Source organism: Rhincodon typus, chromosome 3 (assembly GCF_021869965.1).
Source record: "Rhincodon typus isolate 14 chromosome 3, sRhiTyp1.1, whole genome shotgun sequence".
NCBI classification, from domain to species: Eukaryota; Metazoa; Chordata; class Chondrichthyes; order Orectolobiformes; family Rhincodontidae; genus Rhincodon; species Rhincodon typus.
The window spans coordinates 56,049,541-56,072,008 of NC_063334.1; the positions used below are offsets into that span (position 1 = coordinate 56,049,541).

Below are 22,468 nucleotides of genomic sequence, written 5' to 3' on the forward strand. Positions count from 1 at the left end.
TTAAATGAAAATTGAGCTATGTTTTTGACATCAGTAAGTTGGGACATGACCTATAGGTATGTTAAGCATTCAACATCATTAAAAGATGGAATGAAAAGACTGATTATTGCTTTGTAGAGACTAGATTGTGTTTCATTTTTTACTCTAGTTTGGGGGCAATCCTTTTGCATCCTTGGTGAGTAATCCTGATGGAGGCAATCAGCCATCACGTACAGAGAACCGAGACCCTTTGCCTAATCCCTGGGCTTCCCTGTCAAGTTCACAGACCCCTACGAGTACAACCACAGGTGCAACTACCAGTCAGTCTACAACGCCAAGTCTAGGAGCTGGATTGGGAGGTAAAATTCCTTTGTCAGCAATGGTACAAGAGCTCGAGAGAATGTACGCATTTCATTCATTGGTTCTTTTTCTTTCCACTAGTTAAAACCACAAATTGCAAAAACTTATAAATTCGTTAATGAGTTTATTAAATTGAATGCTTAACCAGTATATGTAAGATGAGTCCAGTACATGCTAGAATTGCATTTAAGATTTTTGTTAAATTAGTGTCCTGCAAAGAAAACTATTCATGAGCGATAACTCAATCTTTGTTTCTATTGTTTAATATTTTGATTCTTCTAAAGAAAAGCTTCCAAAGGCTTGCAATACACTACAAAGAAGTTCTTAATGTACAAATGTTTCTAAATAGACATTGCATCATCCTTCTTAAGAGCTCTCTTCTGCTGTGCCAAGTGAAAATTTGGCATTTCTTAATGGTAGGCATCTCGTGATAAGTATATTTCTTCTTCTATTTCCTTTTATGTCTTTCCCTCTCCTGCTGTATCTCTTACCTTCTCATTTTGTTTTCCTGTTTTTTTTTCTGTTTTTTTTTTTTTTTTTTTTTGTTTTTTTTTTTGTCCCTCCCTCTTTACCTCTCCCATATCTACACCACTGGCATACTAATCCTGGGCATAGGATTTCAGTTCTAGGGGTAACCTACTGGAGCATCCATTACCAACCTATGTTTGTGAAGTTCTAAACTTATTTAATGATCTTTTCCACAGCAGGATCTGGTATGTTCAACACACCAGGTATGCAGAGCTTATTGCAGCAGATCACAGAAAACCCACAGCTCATGCAGAACATGCTCTCAGCGCCTTACATGAGGAGTATAATGCAATCCCTGAGTCAGAATCCTGATCTTGCTGCACAGGTACAGACCCAGATATCTCATTGTAGTCTCTATAAATTAAATGTACCAGACAGTAGCGTTTGTATTTTGAAATAATGTGACATATTTAAAGAACAGCATTTAACATATAAATATGACCACCATTCTGCTCCACAAAAAAACTGAATTGAGATAAATTGTCAAATTAATATTTGTCGGTGATGTTAGTTGAGGGAAAAGTCTTGATGCTAACAATTTGGAAAGCTCCCTATTCTACTTTTAATACAACAGACCTTTTAATACTGACCTAAAACAGACCAGCTTCAGTTTAATGTCTCATACAAACAATAGTGCAGGTGACAATGTAACACAGGCACACTAGTGCAGTGTCACCTTAAGTAGTGATGTTCCAGATTGGAATTTCAAACTACAATTTTCTAACAGAGATGGAAATGCTACTGTCTGAAATTTTGAAGCTACACTGCTTTTGAGTTTAAGGTTAACCAATTATGTTTTGAATGTTGGTAACTAATTGGTCACTTAAGACTTTGGTGTTCAAAGGTCCAAAGTAATGAACATTAAGCTTTGAATTGTATTGCAAAATTGTGATCTGTAGATTTGATGTCTGTTATTTCAACTGGTGGTGATTTTGTTTTTCAACTTGACTTCATAATCACTTTTTTAAGTACAATCAGCGCCAATAAAATTGTTTATCTCTCAATTTCTTCCTTTTTAATCTTTTAATTTAGATATTTTTTGATCAAAAAAGATCCATAGTTAATATGTCAGTCTAGAAATTTCCATTGTTATTTGATTGTGGGCTTCCATTACGGCTGAACTTGATCTTGGTCTGATCCAACACTAAAGAGTATTACTGGATATCTCATTGGATCAGAACCCCTATTTGAAATCTCCTCCGTCTCACCCGTCTTAGTAAAAGGGCATCTGCAGCCTTTGACAGGTTGACTGCATTCTCTCCCTTCAAATACGTGGGATTGCCTTCAAGTTCCATTTGTATCTATCTAGTCGCAGCTAGGGAATCACCTGTAATAGGTTATCTTTCTACTCCCACATGGCTGTACTTCTGGTGTTTCCCAAAGGTAAATCCTTGAGGCCCCTTCTATTTACCTGGTCGCAGCCACAGAAAACTGAGTGCCAGTTACTACAAATCCATCTCATTCTCACCATCTAGTCTCTTAACTATTCCTCTGTCTCTAAATTGTCACATTGATTGTCTGACATCTAGAACAAGGTAAGCAGAAATTTTCCTCCACTCAAATGCTGGGAAAAATAATAGCATTTTAATCCTTGTCACAAACATGTCTCTTAATGACATTACTCTCCATGGCAACTGTGAGGCTGAAGCAAAGTGTTCACAACCTTGAGAGTTATATTTCACCTCAGAATGAGCTTCTACTACATAATCCATGTCATTACTAAGAGCATCTACTTCCACTTCACTCCTGCCTTAGCTCATCTGCTGAAACTCTGATCAGTGGTGCTCCCAATAATTTCAACACACGCTTGCCAATGACCCTATTTAGTGTACTCAGTATCACAAAAACTCTGTGCGTAGCCTGTCTCCAAATCCAGTTCCCACAGTGCTTGTTGATCTAGGTTGTCACCTGGTCAGGCAACACCTCTTTTGAAATTCTCATTCTTCTTTTCCAATTCTCCTCCACCTCTAATCTCCTTTAGCCACACACCTCTCAGATATCTGTGCTTCTTTAATTCATCGTTTGTAAGTTATTTCATTGGATATGGGTGCTGGTGGCAAGGCCCATCTCAAACTACCCTTAAAGTTAGTTTTAGGTCTTTAGTCCTGCTTTGGACTGAATGAGGTAGATAGATTTTTTTTTAATAGATCTAGCAACTCAAGACGGAGCATTCAGGAGGTGCTGTAGGCATTCAGCTGGAGAATTGTATTCAGTCACATGGCCCAGCATATTCCCTATTCTACCATTACCATCAAGCCAGGGTATGAACCTTGGTTAAGTGAAGAGTACAGGAGGGCATTAACTGGAGCAGTGCCAGATCTGTCTAAAACAGATATTAACCAAGTAAAGTAACTACACAGGACTGCATGCGAAATCGCAAAAGCAATATGAATTAGAGAGGACTAAACAATCCTACAATGAATAGACAGAGTGGGGGCATTCTGCAAAGTGAGCCAGTGTTTTGCAGTCTCCCAGTCCAGTCTGTGTTTCATCTCAACAATGTAATGGAGACCATATTTATTAGCAGTGAATACAATAGACTAGATTTAAATAAGTGCAAGTAAAATGCTGCTTCATCTTGAAGTTGGGTTTTGGGCTTTGGACAGTTGAGGATACATGTCAGCAGGCAAGCGATGGACCTGTGATTTCATGGGCATGTGTCATGGGGAATGAGGAAGCATTAGGTGTTTGGAAGAGTGGAGCAAGGTGTCATGGAGGGAATGCTCCCCATGGATCATTGACAGGAGAGTGGAGGATGTGTATGGTGGTGGTGTCCTGCCAGAAGTGGCGAAAAATGATACTTTCACTTTGGGCAATATTCTGTCTGAGCTGGTTAGCTGTGTCACCACCATGTGATTCCACACCCTAATTGATCTGCCAACGTATAGACTTCACAGATCCGTGCACACTTAAAAACAAAGAGTGAGTACTGTAGGAGGGATGAAAAGTGAGGATAAGTGGAACCCTATTATCGTTCTGGCAGGAAGAAGAGGTGAGGGTGGAAGTGCAAGAGATTAATCTGACATAGTTGAGGCCCTGTCAATCACATTCATTGGAATTCCATCATCTCCGCTATAGGATGTCACTGCAGCAGTTCTTCTGAGTTGGCGTTTTCTAATCGCCTTGTTCAGAGATCTTACACATCTGGACCAAATGGAACTTCAACCTGGGCCTTCTAGTTCAGAGTTAGGGACATTGCCACCTCAAGGACCCTTGAGTTCCTCAGGTTAGGAAACCAGGTCCAACCGGTTCTGAGGAAAGGTCACCAGACCCGAAACGTTAACTCTGATGTTTTCTTCACAGATGCTGCCAGACCTGCTGAGCTTTTCCAGCAACTTCTGTTTTTGTTCCAACCATCTTCAGCTGCTTCATCAATATGAACTTTCCTTCATCATAAGGTTAGAAGTGGGGATGTGCAATGTTTGACACCATATCAACTCCTCAGCAACTGAAACAGTCAGTATCCAAATGCAGCAAAACTTGTACAGCATTCAGCCTTGGGTTGACAAATGACAAGTAACATTCATGCCAGACAAGAAAGAATCCGATCTTAACCCTTTGACATTACCATCACTGAATTCCTCAAATCCTGGAGGGTTGCTATTAACGAGAAACAGAACTAGTCTAGCCATGTGAATACTGTGGCAGGTCAGAGGTTGGGAATTCTGTGGCGAGTTACTCCTCCTGGCATGACAGTGTGGCCAAATGCCATTCTAACTCCACTTAGAAATGTGCAGATGACGCCACTGTAATGGGTTGCATCTCAAACAACGATAACAGTACAGGAAGGAGAAACATAGCTTAGTGGCTTGGTGTAAAGACAACAATCTCTCCCTCAATATCAACAAAACAAAGGAGTTGGTCATTGACCTCAGGAAGCAGGACATGCCCCTCTCTGTATCAATGGTGGAGATGGTAGAGAGCTTCACATTTCTAGGAGTAAATATCACCAATGATCTATCTTGGTCCATCCACATTGACACTACAGTCAAGAAAACACTACGCCTCTACTTCTTCAGAAGGTTAAAGAAATTAGGCACGTCCACAATGACTCTTACAAATTTTTATAGATGCATCATAGAAAGCATCCTATTTGGATGCATCACAGCTTGGTATGGCAAGTCCTGTGCCCAAGACCACAAGAAATTGTGAACACAGCTCAGTCCATCATGTAAACCAGCCTTCCTTCCACTGACTCGTCTACACTTCCTGCTGCTTCGGGAAAGGTGCTAACATAATCAAGGACCCCTTCCCACCTTGGTTATACTCTCTTTCACCCTCTTCCATCGGGGAGAGCATACAAAAGTTTGAAAACACATTTGAGAACAGCTTTTTCCCCATTGTTATCAAACTTATGAATGGACCTCTCATATATTTGAGTTGATCTTTCTCTGTACTTTCTCTGTAGCTGTAACACTGTATTCGGCACTCTGTTATGTTACCCTGATGTACCAATGTAAGGTATGATTTGTCTGGTTAGCATGCAATACAATACTTCTCGCTGTATCTCAGTACATGTGACAATAAGTCAAATCAAATCAAAACCCATGCATGTTTACCATCTCAGTCATACAGCATGGAAACAGGCCCTTTGGCCCAAATCATCCATGCTGATCAGGTTCCTAAACTGAACTAGACCCATTTGCCTGCATATAGCCCACATTCCTCTAAACCTGTCCACATGTCTTTTTAAATGTTGTTATTGCACCCACCTCTACCACTTCTTCTGATAGTCTGTACCATATAGGCATCACCCTCTGTAAATGAATTGCCCCTAAGGTCCCTTTTAAATCATTCCCCTCTCATCTTAAACCTATGCCCTCTAGTTTTGGACTCCCCTACCCTGGGGAAAAGACCTTTGCTAATCACTTTATCTGTGCCCCTCATGATTTTGTAATCTCTATAAAGTCACCTCTCAGCCTCCTACTGTCTACAAAGCACAAATCTGAAGTGCAGTGGAATACTGTCCACTCACTGAGTGCAGCTCTAACAATATAAGCTTGACAAACTTTAAGAGTAATTGTAAAGGAATGTGGACAGCGCTAGCTGGAGTAGACTGGGAAAGGAAAGACAGGTTGAGGAACAATGGTAGGCAATTAAGAAAATAGTTCATGTCTCACAGCAAAAATATGCCCCAGTGAGAAGAGGATAAGCCAATTGTAGTTATAGCATAAAATCAAAAGAAAAAGGCATTCAATGTGGCAACAATTGCTGGTAAGCCAGAGGGTTGGTAAAGTTTTTTTTTAAAAGCCAACAAAAATTACCTAAACTAATAGAGAGAGAAGGTGAACTTGCAAATAATATCAAGATGGACAGCAAGAAACTGTTTAAAAGGAAGAGAAAGACCAATGTTGACACAGGCCTTTTAGAGAATGAGGCTGGGAAATGGCAAAGCAGTTGAATAAGTACATTAGTAGAAGATGCTAATTGTATTTCACAATTACTAAATAATCAAGGGGCAAAAGGAGAGCAAATAAACACCATGGCTAGCACGAGAGAAAAAGAGAGACTAATGGGGCTAACGACCTATAAGTCTCCTATATCTGATGGGAGCAGCCTAAGATATTTAAAAAAAGTAACTGCAGAGGAAGTGGATGCACTAGAATCCTTAGATTGTAGAAAAGTTCCCAAGAATTGGAAAATTGCCAATATAATTTCATAAATGAATTTTATTTATAAAGGGAGGGAGACCAAAAAGAACAGGTAGCTAAATGCCAGTTAGCTTAACATCATATTGGGGAAAATGTTGGAGACTATTATAAAGGATGCAGTAGGATCATTTCGAAATTCATACGATCAAACAGAATCAGCCTGGCTTCATGAAGGGGGAAATCATGCCTAACAAATTTAATGGAGCTCTTTGAGGAGGTAACAAACAGGATAAGTAAAGGGGATGCAATGGACAAAATATACAAAATTTCAGAAGGCAATTGATAAGGTACTACATGTTCAGCTACTTAAGAACCTGTGGTGTTGGAGGTAGTATATTAGTGTACAGGATTGGCTAACTAATAGAGGATGCCACAGGGATCATGCTTAGTTACAGTCTATATTATTGACTTGATTGAGAAAAGTCAATGTACTGTAGCCAGGTTTGTGATGGCATAAAAGTAGATGAGAAGGCAGGTGGTGAGGATGACAGAGTTTGCAGAGGGATATAGACAAGTTAAGCAAATGGTCAGCAAACTTGACAGATGGAATATAATGTGGGAAAATATGAGGTTATACACTTCGGCAGGAAGAATAGAGGATCTGAATATTATTTAAATGGAGAAGGACTACAGAAAGCTATTGAACAGAAGAATTTGGGAGTCCTCATGCAGACATCGTGAAAAGTTAGCATGTAAGTTCATCAGATAATGTGGAAGGCAAATGGAATTTTGGCCTTACTTCAGAGGTCTTACTAAAACTATACAGGACACTATTCAGACCACAGCTGGAATACTATGAATACTTTTCTCTAAGGAGAGAAAGACTTGGAGGCAGTACAGAGAAAATTCACTGCGCTGATGTCAGGTATGTGCTGAACTCATTGGAGTTTAGAAGAATGAGATACAATCTTATTGAAACATACAGGTTTTGTTGGGGACTTGACAGTGTAGATGTGGAAAAGTATTTTCCCTTGTGGGAGAGACTAGGACAAGAGGGCTTAATCTTAGAATAAGGAGTCATCCATTTAAGGCAGAGATGTGGTGAATCCATAGATTTCTTTATTGCAGAGGACTAGTGAGACTGGGTCATTAAGCATATTCACAGCTGAGTTGGACAGATTTTTAACCAGTAAGTGAATTGAGGGTTATGGGGAAAGGGCAAAAGATTGGAATTGGGATTATCAGATCTCATTGAATGGCAAAGAAGGCTCGATGTGTTCAATGGCCTGTTTCTGCTGCAGAAATGGATACTATCCAAAACAAAGTAGCTGCTTAATTAGCAACCTATCCAACACCTTCAGTAGTCATTCCCTTCACCTTGAAAGCGCAGTGGTAGCAGTGCATACTATCTACAGGGTGCATTGTGAGACCTTTCCAAGGCTCCCGCAATAGGACCTACGAAACTTGCAACCTCCACAAAGGAGGACCACGGTTACAGATGCATGGGAGCACCACCATCTTCAAGATCCTCTGTGAGCCACCAACAGCCTGTCTTGAAACTATATCAATGTTCCTGCAGCTCCCTTCCTGGGTATGCACTTATATCATATGGACTGCAGTGGTTCAAGAAGTGAACTCACAACCACCTTTTTCAATAGCACTTGGGGATGGACAATAAATACTAGCTTAGCCAGTGATGTACATACCCTATAAATGTTTTTTTTTTAAATTAAGACTAACCACACTGAATCTGAAGTCACATGTAGACCAAACCAAACAAAATGGTGGCAGATTTCCTTCTGTAAGAGACAGCAGTGAATCAGATGAGTTTTTAAACAACCAATCAGTACTAGCTCTTTTGATATCATTACTGATGATTAGGTTTTAATTCCAGATTTAATTAATTAAATTAACATTCCACTAGCTCCAGAGCACTAACTTGTGCCTCTGGATTATTTGTCCAGTGTTGTTATCACTACACCATCATCTCCCATCTGATTTTAATCACTTTACCATTATACCTTCAGCCACCTGGGCCTAAGTTCTTGAATTCTACCCCAAACGTTTCCATTTCTCCTTTTCTCTTTCCTAGTTGTTGGACCTTTGGCAAACATGTAGCTACTTGTGTCCTAATTTTGTGAAATTGTTTCACTTTAAACAAACTAATGTTTGACTGTGTGGTACTTTTTGGGAGGGAGCCGATACTTTGTAACATTGTCTTGTCTGTCATTGAATAACTTAATATATCTCAGAACTTAATTCGTAGAGGCTAGTATAATTTTCAAAGTTGAACAATTGAAACAACACTTTAATGATTACGTTTTTATAATTGCAATGGAAATATTTTAATCAAAGTTGAAGTGATTCTTGTTTAGATTTGAGCTAACACGTAGTATACTTATTGCATACTCTGTGAAGTAAACAAATTGGTCAGATTTGTTAACAAGGTTCTATTGTAACACAATATCAGAAAATAAAAGATTCATTCAAATGAATGAGCTGAGGCAGTTCTTTGTATATTGCAGATCATGCTGAACAATCCATTGTTTGCTGGAAACCCTCAGCTACAAGACCAAATGAGGCAACAGATCCCTAACTTTCTACAGCAGGTAAATCAGTTGTTTGTGGCTTAATTTCCTCAGTCAGAAATTGCTCGTGATTGAGAGTAGGTGGATGGTGTAAATATACACCATCATTGCACAGATAAATTGTATGAGTGCTGTAAAGTAAAATGATCTGTTACAGATCATCCACATCTAAGATCTAAAGATAATGCATAAAATGGTTTAATCTTTGCTAGTGTACGTGGATTAAATTGGTTTAGCTATTCACATTTCGTTTACTTTGCATGCTTCACAATCTGCAAATAAATACATTAAATCCTCTGTGGTCTTGGATACCCCCTCAGCTATACTCGATAAACCACCTTCTTAAAACTTCACAAAACGTTGTGGTACTGTGTAAAATCCAAGATCCATTGGTCAAATGTTTCTCAGTACAATCCAAATTTGTCCTCATTCTGGTGTACCCTTCTCCCTCATGATTTTACCACCACATTGGTGCAATATGCAATGATCTATGGTAACTTGCATTTTCTTACTCTACTCTGTGGAGGTTGAATTGACTTAAACATTGATAAAATGTGCAACTCTTATTGATGGCCTGCAGATGTATAGCTGCTAGTTCTGTAGTGCAATCTAGTACCAATTCTGACTCAATCGTTTGGTGAATTGTACCAATGCTGCAGTGTGTGCTGGAGCCTCTTAAAGCTTATGCTGCAAAAATGTATGAAACTCAAACTTTTCAGCCTTAACCAAGCTACCATCTTCTTGTAATTTCAGATGCAGAACCCTGAAACATTGTCTGCTATGTCAAATCCAAGAGCCATGCAGGCTTTGCTACAGATTCAGCAAGGCCTGCAGACCTTATCTACCGAGGCCCCAGGGCTTCTGCCAGGGTAAGAGTTTTGCAATGGAACAAGTTATTTGCTGTTCCAAGAATAAATGAAAATACTGTTAGACCTAAATAATATTGTTTTGTAAAAATAATGAGGCCATTTGCTCCTATGGGTTTATGCTTGCATTTGTGGTCAATATGAATGTTCTCCCATTCATCTCCATCTAACCCAATCAATATATTCTTCAATTCCTTTTTTCCCTCGTGTTTCAGTTTCTGCTCGAAAGTTAGTCGTGTTTAATGTATCGAAGTGTAGTTGACACTGGGATTAATATGGATTAAATATAATTATTATATGAAGTACAGACAATCCAGGTTTGGCTTGTAATCAAGTCTTAGTTTCTTAGAATTTTCCTGACCACAGCTATAGACTTAGACCAGTCTAATTTGCTTCCTCTTAATGTAGGCATTGCTTACAATGATGCCCTAGGCCCAACCGTGCATACAATCTTCAAGTGCTTTATTAATGAGCTTTCTTCCATCATAAAGTTAGATCTGGACTTGTAGCTGATTGTAGTACCTGACACTGAAGAAAGTCTGTGTTCACAGCCGAGCCTGACAGACAAAACATTCAGGTTTGAGCTGATATGTGGCATGGATGTCCCAGTACAACACCTTGACTTGTAACAGTATTCCTGGTCCTCCACTGTAGCTGGATCAAAATCCTGCCACTTAAGTGCAAGGCAGTAGTGAGTTCTAACAAGAGAGAATCTCACCATTGCCCCTTGATGTTCAATTGCATTACCATTGCTGAATCCCCCACTATCAACATCTTGGGGGTTACCATTGACCAGAAATTGAATTGGGCTAGCCATATAACTATCTGGTTACAACAGAAGTTGGAGGGTAGGCGTTCTGCAATGAGCAACTTGCTTCCTGACTTTCGAGCTTGTCCATCATCTGCAAGGTACAGATCAATCGTATGATAGAATATTTTTCGATTTGTCTAGATGAGTGTCTGTTCAACACTGAAGAGGCCCAGTGCCATCTAGGACAAAACCTGCTATTTGGCATCCCATCTATCACCTTCAGCATTCATTCCCTGTACAACACCTTGACTTGACCAGGAATACTGTTACCTCTACTGTAGCTGGATCAAAATCCTGGAACTCCCTTCCTAACAATATATGGTGTATTTAGATCATACAGACTGCACTGGATGAAGAAGGCAGCTCATTAATCTCTTGAGCAGCTAGGAATAAGTAACACATGCTACCCTAGCCAGCTAAGACTGCAACCTGTGAAAGATCCTTCTTTTGAGAAGGCACATTTATAGCATTTTTTTTATGAAGCCCCTGCAGCACTATGCATTGCTTCTCTCGAGTTTAAAAAAAAGCTGACTTGTATCACTTACAAATCTGATCACTTTGTTCCTTGTTAAAACTTATGCAAAAACAAACCAAAGGGTTCACTTGACAAAAAAGTGCTCTGTGCTTTCAGTTATCACTGTTATTTTGAAGGACTTTAATGTAGGCTGTGACTAAGTTGCTATTAATGTGGCTACAACACACGTTTCTGTTTTCTGCAGTCGTTTTTTTTAGGGAAAAAGACTATTTTGCTCTGTTCAAGCTTATTTAACTGATCTGTTTAATTTGCTCCTGTTAAACGTAACCTGTAATCAGTGCTATTTCAACTTGAACGACATACAAAGTCATCAGAACAAACCTCATCTGTATTCTTTTGCTGAAATATTTGTTTGTGCTTATTGCTGTAAATTAAATGTGACACAATTTTAGGCACAGTGCTTGTGACACAGCTTTTGGAAACATTTTATTTGTACAATGGTGTTAATGTTGATAATATCTCATTATTCTCTGTTAGAAGCTTTGAAGTATTCTGTTTAATTTTTCTCTCTCTAAGGTATGGCAGTGGTATTGGAGGAATTGGCACAGTTGCACCTGGCTCAAATGAAAACACTGGAGCAAGCAGCACAATGGGAACTGATGGACAACAGCGTTTTGTGCAGCAGATGTTGCAAGCATTAGCTGGGACAAATTCACAGGTAGTAGGAAATTAAATGAAAATACAATTGATCAAAAATTATGGTAGAACAATAATGAGTTTCCAGCCTCTCTCAAGAGGGGTAGTTGTCCTTGTTATATGGGATTGAAATTCAGTTGTTCATAAACCAATTGCATCATAATCTTCAAATTGCCCTGTGATCTTGGAAGGGTGCTGGATTTTCAGGTTGCAGCCCTAGATTATAAATGGGAAATACCTGATGGTGTGTTGGGGCTTCCCCACAATTACTTAATTGAGATCAGATGGGCGATTTTTGGGAATAAAACAGTGTACTCAGCTACACTGGAGAGGATTGTGCTCACTAGAGAAGAGAATACTGCCATTGTTACATTTTCAGGGAAAGATAGTAGAGAAGCTAAAGAGGCATGTAAAAGGTTATCAGTGGAAAAGACAGCCACTTTGGGTAGGAACATGGAAATTGTGGAGCTGTAGTCACAATCCTTCACCCCTTAGATATGAATCTGGTTTCTGAGGGTTGAAGGAATATAAACGTATGCCCTGTTCCATAAAAAGAATGATGTGGAGGTGCTGGTGTTGTATTTGGGTGGACAAGATCAGAAATGACACAACACCAGGTTATAGTCCAACAGGTTTATTTGAAAACAAGCATTCAGAGCCTCGCTCCTTCAGGTGTTAGTGAGAGAGTTGGAATCAGACACAGAATTTATAAGTTTTTAAAAAAAACAAAGGGTGACACCACTCATGAGGATGTATTAAACAATGAGGGGAGAGGGAGGAGGCAGGGGGAGTGTGTGAGAGAGAGAGGGCGGGGAGGGGAAGGAGTCACCCGTAGTGCAACATGAACCCAAGATCCCAGTTGAGTCCGTCCTCGTGGGTACCGAACTTGGCTATCCGCCTCAACTCGGCGACTGTGTTATTGTGTATCCCAGAGTCCCAATAAATCCCCATTTTAAAAAAAAAAATCCCAGTAAAAAGCAAAAAGTGATAATTGGCTAATCAAAGCCAATTGAATCTAAAGATAATAATAGAGAAACTTTCAAAGCTAATAATATAAAAGTTAATTGTCATTTAGGAAAAGCATAATTTTACCAATGGTAGCCAATACAGATTGTTTAAAAGGCAAATAATTTTTACCTGAATTGATTTGAGTTCAATGAGAAAGTAATGGAGAGGATTGACAAGAATAAGGCAGTTGGTGTGTATATAGTGTTTGTTAAAGCACTAAGTAATAGATGTACTGGCAAAACTGAAGCCCATGGGATTAAAGAAGAACATGGATGCAAAATTGTCAATAATTGAAATTTGCAAATTATACTACAACATTGACGACTTCATAGTACAACACATGAACTGTAGTGATTCAAGAATCAGCTCACCACTACCTTGTTCAGGGCAATTAGAGATAGTAAGTAAAGCTGCCCTTGCCAGCAGTGCTGACATCCCATGAACAAATTTAAAATAAAATGAAATTCTGAAAAGTAGGAAGGTAGAGACTCATGAATCAGGCAAACACATGGTAGATACAAAGTAACAAAGAGCAGTAAGATGTGTTTTGCAAGGAAGAATGGGAAGATGCAATATAAACTAAATGGTTTAATGTTTAAAATAGTGCAGTATCATAAAGACCTGTTTTTGAAGTTGGCAGTACAAGTGGTAAACAGAGGTTTTGATTTATAAGTAGAAGCATAGACTAAAAGCATTATATCAAACCTTTAGAAATCATTGAGATAGACCTCAGCTGGAGTATTGTTTGGTTTTGGGTAGTGACACTTCTGGAAGGAGGGCAAGTTTTAAAGAGTGAAGAATAGAATTATTGGAATGGCACTAGTGATGGGGGAACTCAGTTAGATTGAGAAACTAGAGAATCTCAAATTGTCCTTCAAACACAGAAGGTCAAGTAATGTGTTCAGAAAGGTTTGATTGAATAAGTAAGGACATACTGTTTCCAGTGGCAGATGGGTTAGTAACCAGGAGCCACACATTTGAAGTGACAAATACAGTAGAGCTGAAAATGAGTTTCTTACAGTTATGACCTGGAATGCAATATCTGACAGTGGTGCATGGTAACTTTAAGAAGGAATCCAAAAAATGCTTGCAGGCTGTGGGGTAAGAGATAGAAAACTAAATTGATAATGCTGCTGAAGGGCTGAAACAAATGGATAAAATGTCCTATAGAATCCTATGATTTTATAAAACTCAATACGATGCTTAGATAGAGATAGTAGGAACTGCAGATGCTGGAGAATCTGAGATAACAAGGTGTAGAGCTGGATGAACACAGCAGGCCAAGCAGCATCAGAGGAGCAGGAAGGCTGACGTTTCGGGCCTAGACCCTTCTTCAGAAATGGGGGAGGGGAAGGGGGTTCTGAAATAAATAGGGAGAGAGGGGGAGGCAGATAGAAGATGGATAGAGGAGAAGATAGGTGGAGAGGAGACAGACAGGTCGAAGAGGTGGGGATGGAGCCAGTAAAGGTGAGTGTAGGTGGGGAGATAGGGAGGAGATAGGTCAGTCCAGGGAGGACGGACAAGTCAAGGGGGTGGGATGAGGTTAGTAGGTAGGAGATGGGGGTGGGGCTTGAGGTGGGAGGAGGGGATAAGTGGGAGGAAGGACAAGTTAGGGACGAGCTGGGCTGGTTTTGGGATGCGGTAGGGGGAGGGGAGATTTTGAAGCTTGTGAAGTCCACATTGATACCATTGGGCTGCAGGGTTCCCAAGTGGAAAATGAGTTGCTGTTCCTGCAACCTTCGGGTAGCATCGTTGTGGCACTGCAGGAGGCCCAGGATGGACATGTCGTCTGCAGAATGGGAGGGGGAGTTGAAATGGTTCGCGACTGGGAGGTGCAATTGTTTAGTGCGAACCGAGCGTAGGTGTTCTGCAAAGCTTAGATAATCTGTTTTATTGATGTTGGTTGGGGGTGAGAGCTTGCTGTTGATACCCACCTGATGGCGCAGATGGGGCCCTGGTTTTACATCATATCTGAAAGATAACACCTCCAGCACTCTACCCTACCTCAGTACTACACTGTTAGTTAAACCCTTTACCCATTCAGCAGATCTATACAACTAAAGACATTTTTGATAATTCACTTAATTCATGAATGACAAGATTAATCTTCAACACACTTACAGTAGGACATATTGGCCCCATGTTCAATATTTAGTGTAAATGGATTTAATAAGGACGTGTAGATGGCTTCTCCAGGCCTGTTCATACCACATTATCTTTCAGGCAATAATGATTTTCCTTTTGTCATACGCAGTTAAAACATGACATCTCATGCCATTGTCATTTTTGATTTTCTTTCTGCTGGTTGCAACCTTGACTGTTACATTACCAAACAGTTGCTTGGAAAGCAATAAAAACAGAAATTGCTGAAGGAACTCGGCAGTTCTGGCAGCATCTGTGGGGAGAAAAAAATGTTAACTTTGAGTCCAGCAACCCCTCCTCAGAACAGCGTTGTACTCGGCGTTAACTCTGTTTTCTGTTCAAAGATGTTGCCAGACCAGCTGAATTTCTCCAACAATATTTTGTTTTTGTTTCAGATTTCTGCCATCTGCAATTCTTTGTTTATATCGGTTGTTTGGATAGTTGGCTGAAGCAAGAGGCTCCATGCTTTCATACCGTCCTATTACTTCCTATTATTGTATTTTCCAAGCCATAGTTTTTTTAATATAATTTATTGATCTTCTCAAGCAATAAATTACTTTTCTAGGTTAAATTGAGAGCAGGAAATAGTGGAAAGATTCTACAGGTTTAAGCATTTCTTCTGATGAATGGTTGCCAATCCAAAATATTAACTGTTTCTCTCTCTACAGAATACTTTCCAGTATTTTCTATTTTCATTTGGTTTGCATTGTCTTTGTCTTTGGTAATTGTTTCCCTTTTGCTGTAAGCTGCCTGTGAAATTGCTTGTGGTGTGTTGAAAGCAGCTGGTCAAATGCTTATTTGAAGAACCTGTTTAAGGGAAAAGTACATGCCTTTGAATAAATACTGTTTTGGTTTTATTCTGTTCTGCATTATTTTTGTTTTGATCATATTCTAAGTTCAAAACCTTTGAGGTTTCTGGATGGGACTTGAACCTGCAGTGTTACTACTGAGCTACAGTTCCATGACTGCCGGTTTAAAAATGTGTGCGCATGCAAGAGTGGAGTTATTCGTTGGCAGAAGACCAGTTTACATTGATTACAGTGTACTCCATCGTATAATCTGTCAACACTCATTGTCAATGCATACTTCTGAAGATAGGCACCTGCAGATCTGTGAAATACTCTTCTGTTTATTATGAATAGAGAATACCTAGTGACATTTTTTTCATTTCTTACCTTTACATGTCATTGCTGAGCAGACTTTGACTCCGAATCCCGAGGTACAGTTTCAGCAGCAACTTGATCAGCTCAGTGCAATGGGATTTCTGAATCGTGAAGCCAATCTTCAAGCTCTAATAGCAACAGGTGGAGACGTCAATGCAGCCATTGAAAGGCTGTTGGGTTCTCAACCATCTTAGCAAATGTTCTGCAGCTTGCAAAGAAATTGTAATTTATTTTTGATATATCAGCACTTAAATCTTTAAAAGCAAATGCTCTTTTCAGCTTGACTTCTGAGGTTCAGTCTTGTAGTTGGCGATGGAGGAAATGACATTATAAATGAGTGCACAGAGGCATTTGTACAATACATAAGTATTGAGATTTTTTGGGTCAGGCCAAGATATTGCATGCATAAAAACTTTATTTCGTTTATAATTTTTAGAAACTTGAGTCATGTGAATAAGTTTTGTGGTCTGACCTGAAGATCTGTTTAAATCTCAAGTCTTGCTGTAATAGCTAGTAACTAGTAGTAACTAGCTAGTCAGTAGCCTCATGATAGCAATTTGTATAGAACAAAGACTTGCAAGAGATGCAGAAGAAACTGATCAAAGCCGCAGTGTCTGACAGCCCATTGCATATCGTGATTGAAGCATGCATTAAGGCAAATAGCATCAAAAAGACTAAATGCAGGATACCACCAACTCTAATATTTATTAATTTGCTTCATATACAAAATGAAATGCATAAAAATGTACTTCATTGCATATTATTTCACTGAAAAGATTTCAGTACCATTCTAGTCTTGTTGAATGCAATTGCAGTGTGGTTTTGAGCTTCCTAATTCTGGATGACTTCAAATCTTTGTGCAGCTTTAATGAGCACCTTATTCTAAACTGTGTGCTTACAACTACAGCAGATTGGCTTTGGCCAGTAAAATCCAAGCATATGTATGTGCATTATAACTTGAAGTGGCACTTTTTATTGAGTGTCACTTGTAACATTAATCTAATTATTTCTCAGAACTGCCTTGTACAAAATATTTAATCTGTCAGTTTTTATCAGTAGCAATTACTTTATGTGCACAGATCATTAAACTGAATTTAAAAAAAATTGTTTTGTGCCTTTGTTAACAAGCAAGCCATTGAATTGCTCATCTATTCCTGTTAAGGATTTATAGTCCAGTAATACTGTAGCTGTCATTCCTTTGAAATAGCTTTTAAAAATTGTCATAAATTAATTAAAGAGGAAAACATTGATTATCTGTGGTATCAGGATGATATCTCTCTAGATTTAGCACTGGTATACATTATTATGGAATGAGTAATCTCCAAACAACATATTTCAAATGTAACTGCCAACCTTTGTTATTCCCTTTTGAGGTCATATAGGCAAATCAAGTTAATTGTAATTATTACTAAACTGATGTCAACAATCAGGGAATATTAACACGCATTTTAAACCTCTCTAAGCACTGAGTTAAAAACAAATTGTGTTTTAGATCCAGAACAATGTCACTTTTGACATGTTACAGCTGCAGTGTGATAGATTTGTTAGATGGAAGAATTTTCTTATTTATTCATTAGTAGATCTCCTTTGGATTAGTTTACAAATTATGAAGTTCCAAGGGTGTTCATATACAAAAGTGGAAAGCAGATCTCTTGTGGTAAACTTTGGAAAAACTTCTTTCCAACAATAATGTAAGTGTTAATATGATCCATGAAAGGAAAATAAATATTTTCCTGCAGACAACATTTATTCCTTTACAATTGTATTTGTAACCAATTCTCTCTATACAAGATCTCAACAATCCATCTGAAAAATGCCTGAGGTATTATTGTGAATAGAGTCATAGGGTTGTATAGCATAGAAACAGACCCTTTGGTACAACTTGTCCATGTTGGCCAGAGATTCTAAATTAATCTAGTCCCATTTGCCAACAATTGGCCCATATCTGTCTAAACCCTTCCTATTTAAATGCCATCCAGATGCCTTTTAAATGTTGTAATTGTACCAGCCTCCGGCAGTCCATTCCAGATACGTGCCACCTTCTGTGTGAAAAGTTGCCCTTTAGGTCCCCTTTTAAATCTTTCACCTTTCCACCTTAAACCTACACCCTCTAGTTTTGGCCTCCTAGACCCTGGGAAAAAGATCTTAGCTAGTCATCCTATCCATGTCCCTCATGATTTTATAAACCTCTGTAAGGTCACCCCTCAACCTCTGATGCTCCGGGGAAAATAACCCCAGCCTATTCAGCCTCTTCCTACAGCTGAAACCCTCTAACTCCAGCAACATTCGTGTAAATCTTTTCTGAACCCTTTCAAGTTTAACAACATCTTTCTTATACCAGGGAGACTAGAATTCCAAAAGTGGCCTAACCAGTATCCTGTACAGCCAAAACGTGACATCCAAACTCCTATACTTAATGCTCTGACCAATGAAAGGCAAGCGTACAAAATGCCACCTTCACGACTCTACCTGCGACTCCACCTTCAAGGAACTATGCACCTGCACTCTAAGGTCTCTTTGTTTGGCAACATTCCCCAGGACCCTACCATCGGCTGTATAAGTCCTGCCCTGGTTTTCCTTACCAAAATGCAACACCTCACATTTATCTAAATGAAACTCCATCTGATAAGGTTGTGTTGTACTATGAGATAACCTCCTCCACTGTCCACTACACCATCAATTTTGGTGTCATGCAAACTTATTAACCATGCCTCCTATATTCACATCCAGATCATTTATACAAATAAAAAATCAGTGGATACAGTACCGTTACTTGTGGCACACTGTATTTTACATCTTTTCTCATACCATTGCAACTGTATTTAAAAAAACTAAGATGTTTAGAGATGGCCATTTTCTTCAGAATTGCCCCTCAAATTTGCAATGGTTCCTTCCAGTGCACTTTGCCACTATCTATACTTAAAATACAGCAAACTTTGTTTCACTGCACTCTTGGTCCTATAGTGTGGTTTAATGGAAAAGTTTGCTAGAATGCACGTGAGCACAAACTTGAGGATATTGAAAACATTTGGAATACATTACAGTATCCTAAAGTTTCCTTCTAGACTTGAGTGGTTTTTCTCCTCTCCTGTACACCTCTTCAGCTGTACAATGTGAAGCACTATTGATACAGACAGAAGCATATCCTCCACTCAGCTTCCTGAAGTTGATGACCAGCTCTTTCATTTTGCTAACTTCAAGGGAGAGATTGTTACACCATCTTTACACCATGCCAATGAGCTATGTTTCTCCTTTCTGTATTGTCGTTGTTTAAGATCCTACCACTACAGTGGTGTCATCAGCAAATTTGGAGCTGAATCTGGCCACACAGTTCTGAGTGTATAAGGTGTTAAGTAAGGGGCTGAGTACCTGTCCTTGCAGGACACCAGTGTTGAGGATTATTGTGGAGGAGGTGTGGTCGCCTGTTCTTGCTGATTGTGTTCCCATGGGTCAGGAAGGCAAGGATCCATTTGTGGCGGTGTGGGGAACAGAATCAAGTCTCTGAGATTGGAGATGATTTTTGTTGGAATTATGGTAGTTAAAGGCAGGGATAAAGTCAATAAATAGGAATCTGCCGTAGGTGTCCTTGTTATCCAGACATTCCAGGGATGAACGTAGTACCAGGGTGATGGTGTCTATGGTGGACTCATTGTGATAGTAGGCATTATAGCTAATCAAGGTATTCTGAGAGGCTGAAGTTGATGTGTGCCATTATTAACCTTTTGAAGCACTTCATAATGGATGTCAGAACCACTGGGCGGTAGTCATTAAGGCACTTTGCCTGATTGGGCTTTGGCACATAAATGATACTACTCCCACCTGTTTCAAGAGGAGCACTAAGGAGAGGTTAAAGATGTTTCCAAAACTCCTGCCAGCTGCTCTGTGCAGGAACTGAGTGCACGCCCAGGGACTCTTTCTGGGCCAGTTTCTTTCTGTGGGTTCACCCCCAAGAAGGCTGATATAACGTCTGCAGCAATGACTGTGGGTCACAGCTGCACTAAGGCTCTCAGGGCTGGTGACATCATTTCACTGACCTTCTGTCAAAACGAGCATAGAATGCATTGAGCAGATCAGGGAGGGATGCACTGTTGTCAGTGATTCTACTCGACTTTATAACCCGTCATATCTTGTAAGCCTTGCTACAGTCGACGTGTATTTGTGCAGTTAGTCAGGACCCTGGTTTAGTCTGGTGCAGTCTCTTGTTGCCCCTGATGGCTTAGCGAAGGTCGTACCTAGATTTTCCGTATAGGTCAGGGTCACCCAACTTGAATGCCTCAGATCTGGACTTCAGAAGGGAGTCGATCTTCGTTTCATCCATGTTTCCAGTTGGGGAACACTGGGATTAACTTTTTCGGCACGCAGGCCTCTACACGCTTGCTGATGAAGTCTGTGACAGTAGTGACATGCCCATTTAGGGTTGGCTTCTGAGTTCTTGAATATGGACCAGTCCCCCAACTCCAGGCAATCACATAGGGGATGACCAGCAATGTACAACTTTCTGTACGGGTTCCTCATGCTTCAGTTTCTGCTTGTAACCCAGGAGAAGGACCACAGCCTTATGGTCTGATTTATAAAAATGTGGACAGGGAAAGGAGCGGTAGGTGTCTTGTCCCATACCTGAATGTCTTGTCTTGAAAGAGAAGATAGCAAACACTGGGATGATACCAAGTAGGTTTAAGATGTTATTTACAGATGAAACCTACATCTCTGGGGAACAAACACACACAGTATTTCAAAGCTTGAGAGATCAAAACATCAAGCAGACTCATAATCTGATGGTGTGTGTGTGCCATCGGATAAAGCTCAAGACTAGTCACCTGATGGCTAAGCGTATAGCAAAATCAAAGAAGTTCTGTACCATTGTCGAGACCTTAATAATGTCTGCTTGTAAATATAAATTGTAGGTGTGATATTAGGAGCTGATGCTGCAAAAGAGCTTGACAAAATTCCACTCTTTGATAATAGTTAAACGGGAAATTGATAAAACGTTGTCAAGGAGGTACTGCAAAAGACATTAGCTTTTTCAATACTGACATACATGACGAATAACAGGCTTGTCAGTGGAGCAAGATTTGTCGATTGTCCTCATCAATTCCTCTCTGGATCAAAAGGCTCTGCATACACTGGTAGGCCCAGGTTTCCCACTAACCTGTGGAGTAAATTTACTCTATTTTTGCTCTGATCCATTGTTTATGAAAGTTAGAGTTGAGCAGATTTTGAAAATGTCCGTGCTTGCAGTTGAAAATGGTGCATTTGCTGGTGGATTTAAATATAAGTGCTTTTGATCCTTCTTTAGCTTGTCGCATGCACAATGGCACGCTTGATGGTAGTTGCAGTAAGTTTTCAAATCCCACAGGAATTTTTGTTTACTGGTTAGTGTACACACCTTTCTGTGCACACTTTAACAGCCAAATACAATTTGTTTCAATCTATTCTGCTATACCACTTACAATAGTCTCCTCTACATTGTTACACCAAATGGAGATTGAGTGACTGCCTTGTGACTTGTCTATAAGAATGACATCAACCTTCCAGTCTGTTGCTATATCAATACACTACCTTGCTCTGATGCGAAGATTTCTGTTGATTTATTTTATTCATTGTCACGTGCACCAAAATACAGTGAAAAGCTTTCTTTACGAGTGGTACAGGCACATCATAATAAGCAAAGGATGTACAGATCAAAAAGACTTAGACAGAGGCATATGGTTACATTGCATAGGGCATGCGCTAGGTGAGATCAATGTTAGCAAGATCAGCGCTATTTGAGGTTAGAGAGGCCATTCATCAGTCTGTTATGGGCCAGGAAGAAGCTGTCCCTGAGCCTGCTGGTGCATGTGTTCAAGCTTCTGTATCTTCTGCCTGATGGAAGAGGTTGTAGGAGATCATTACCAGGGTGCGATGGGTCTTTGATGTTGTGGCAGCCTTTCCGCAGCAGCAAGCCACATAAATGGAGTCCATGGATGGCCTGGACCATGCACACCACCTTCTGTAGTTTCTTACAGTCCTGGGCAGAGCAGTTGCCATCCCAGGCTGTGATGCACCCAGACAGTACGCTTTCACTGGTGCACCTGTAGAATTTGGTGAGGGACCTTATGGCCATGCCAGATTTCCTGAGCTGCCTGAGAAAGAAGAGGCATTGTTGTGCCTTCTTGACTGTTGTATCTACATGGGAAGTCCAGGACAGGTTGTCAGTTATCATCACTCCGAGGAACTTGATGCTCTTTACCATCCCAACTTCAGTTGCGTTGATGTAGATGG

General features: G+C 39.8%; 1 protein-coding gene across 1 annotated transcript in view; it reads left to right on the plus strand.

The window, feature by feature from the left end:
• The window catches only part of LOC109932528 (ubiquilin 4), a 24,975-nt gene extending 6,292 nt beyond the window's left edge, over window positions 1–18,683 (plus strand). The window contains exons 3-8 of the mRNA XM_048593444.1: window positions 149–338; window positions 1,044–1,192; window positions 8,984–9,067; window positions 9,800–9,915; window positions 11,775–11,916; window positions 16,243–18,683. Coding sequence (XP_048449401.1) covers window positions 149–338; window positions 1,044–1,192; window positions 8,984–9,067; window positions 9,800–9,915; window positions 11,775–11,916; window positions 16,243–16,401 — 840 coding nt within the window. The 3' untranslated portion in view covers window positions 16,402–18,683. The remainder of the gene's footprint in view (window positions 1–148; window positions 339–1,043; window positions 1,193–8,983; window positions 9,068–9,799; window positions 9,916–11,774; window positions 11,917–16,242) is intronic.
• The last annotated feature ends 3,785 nt before the right edge of the window (window positions 18,684–22,468 follow it).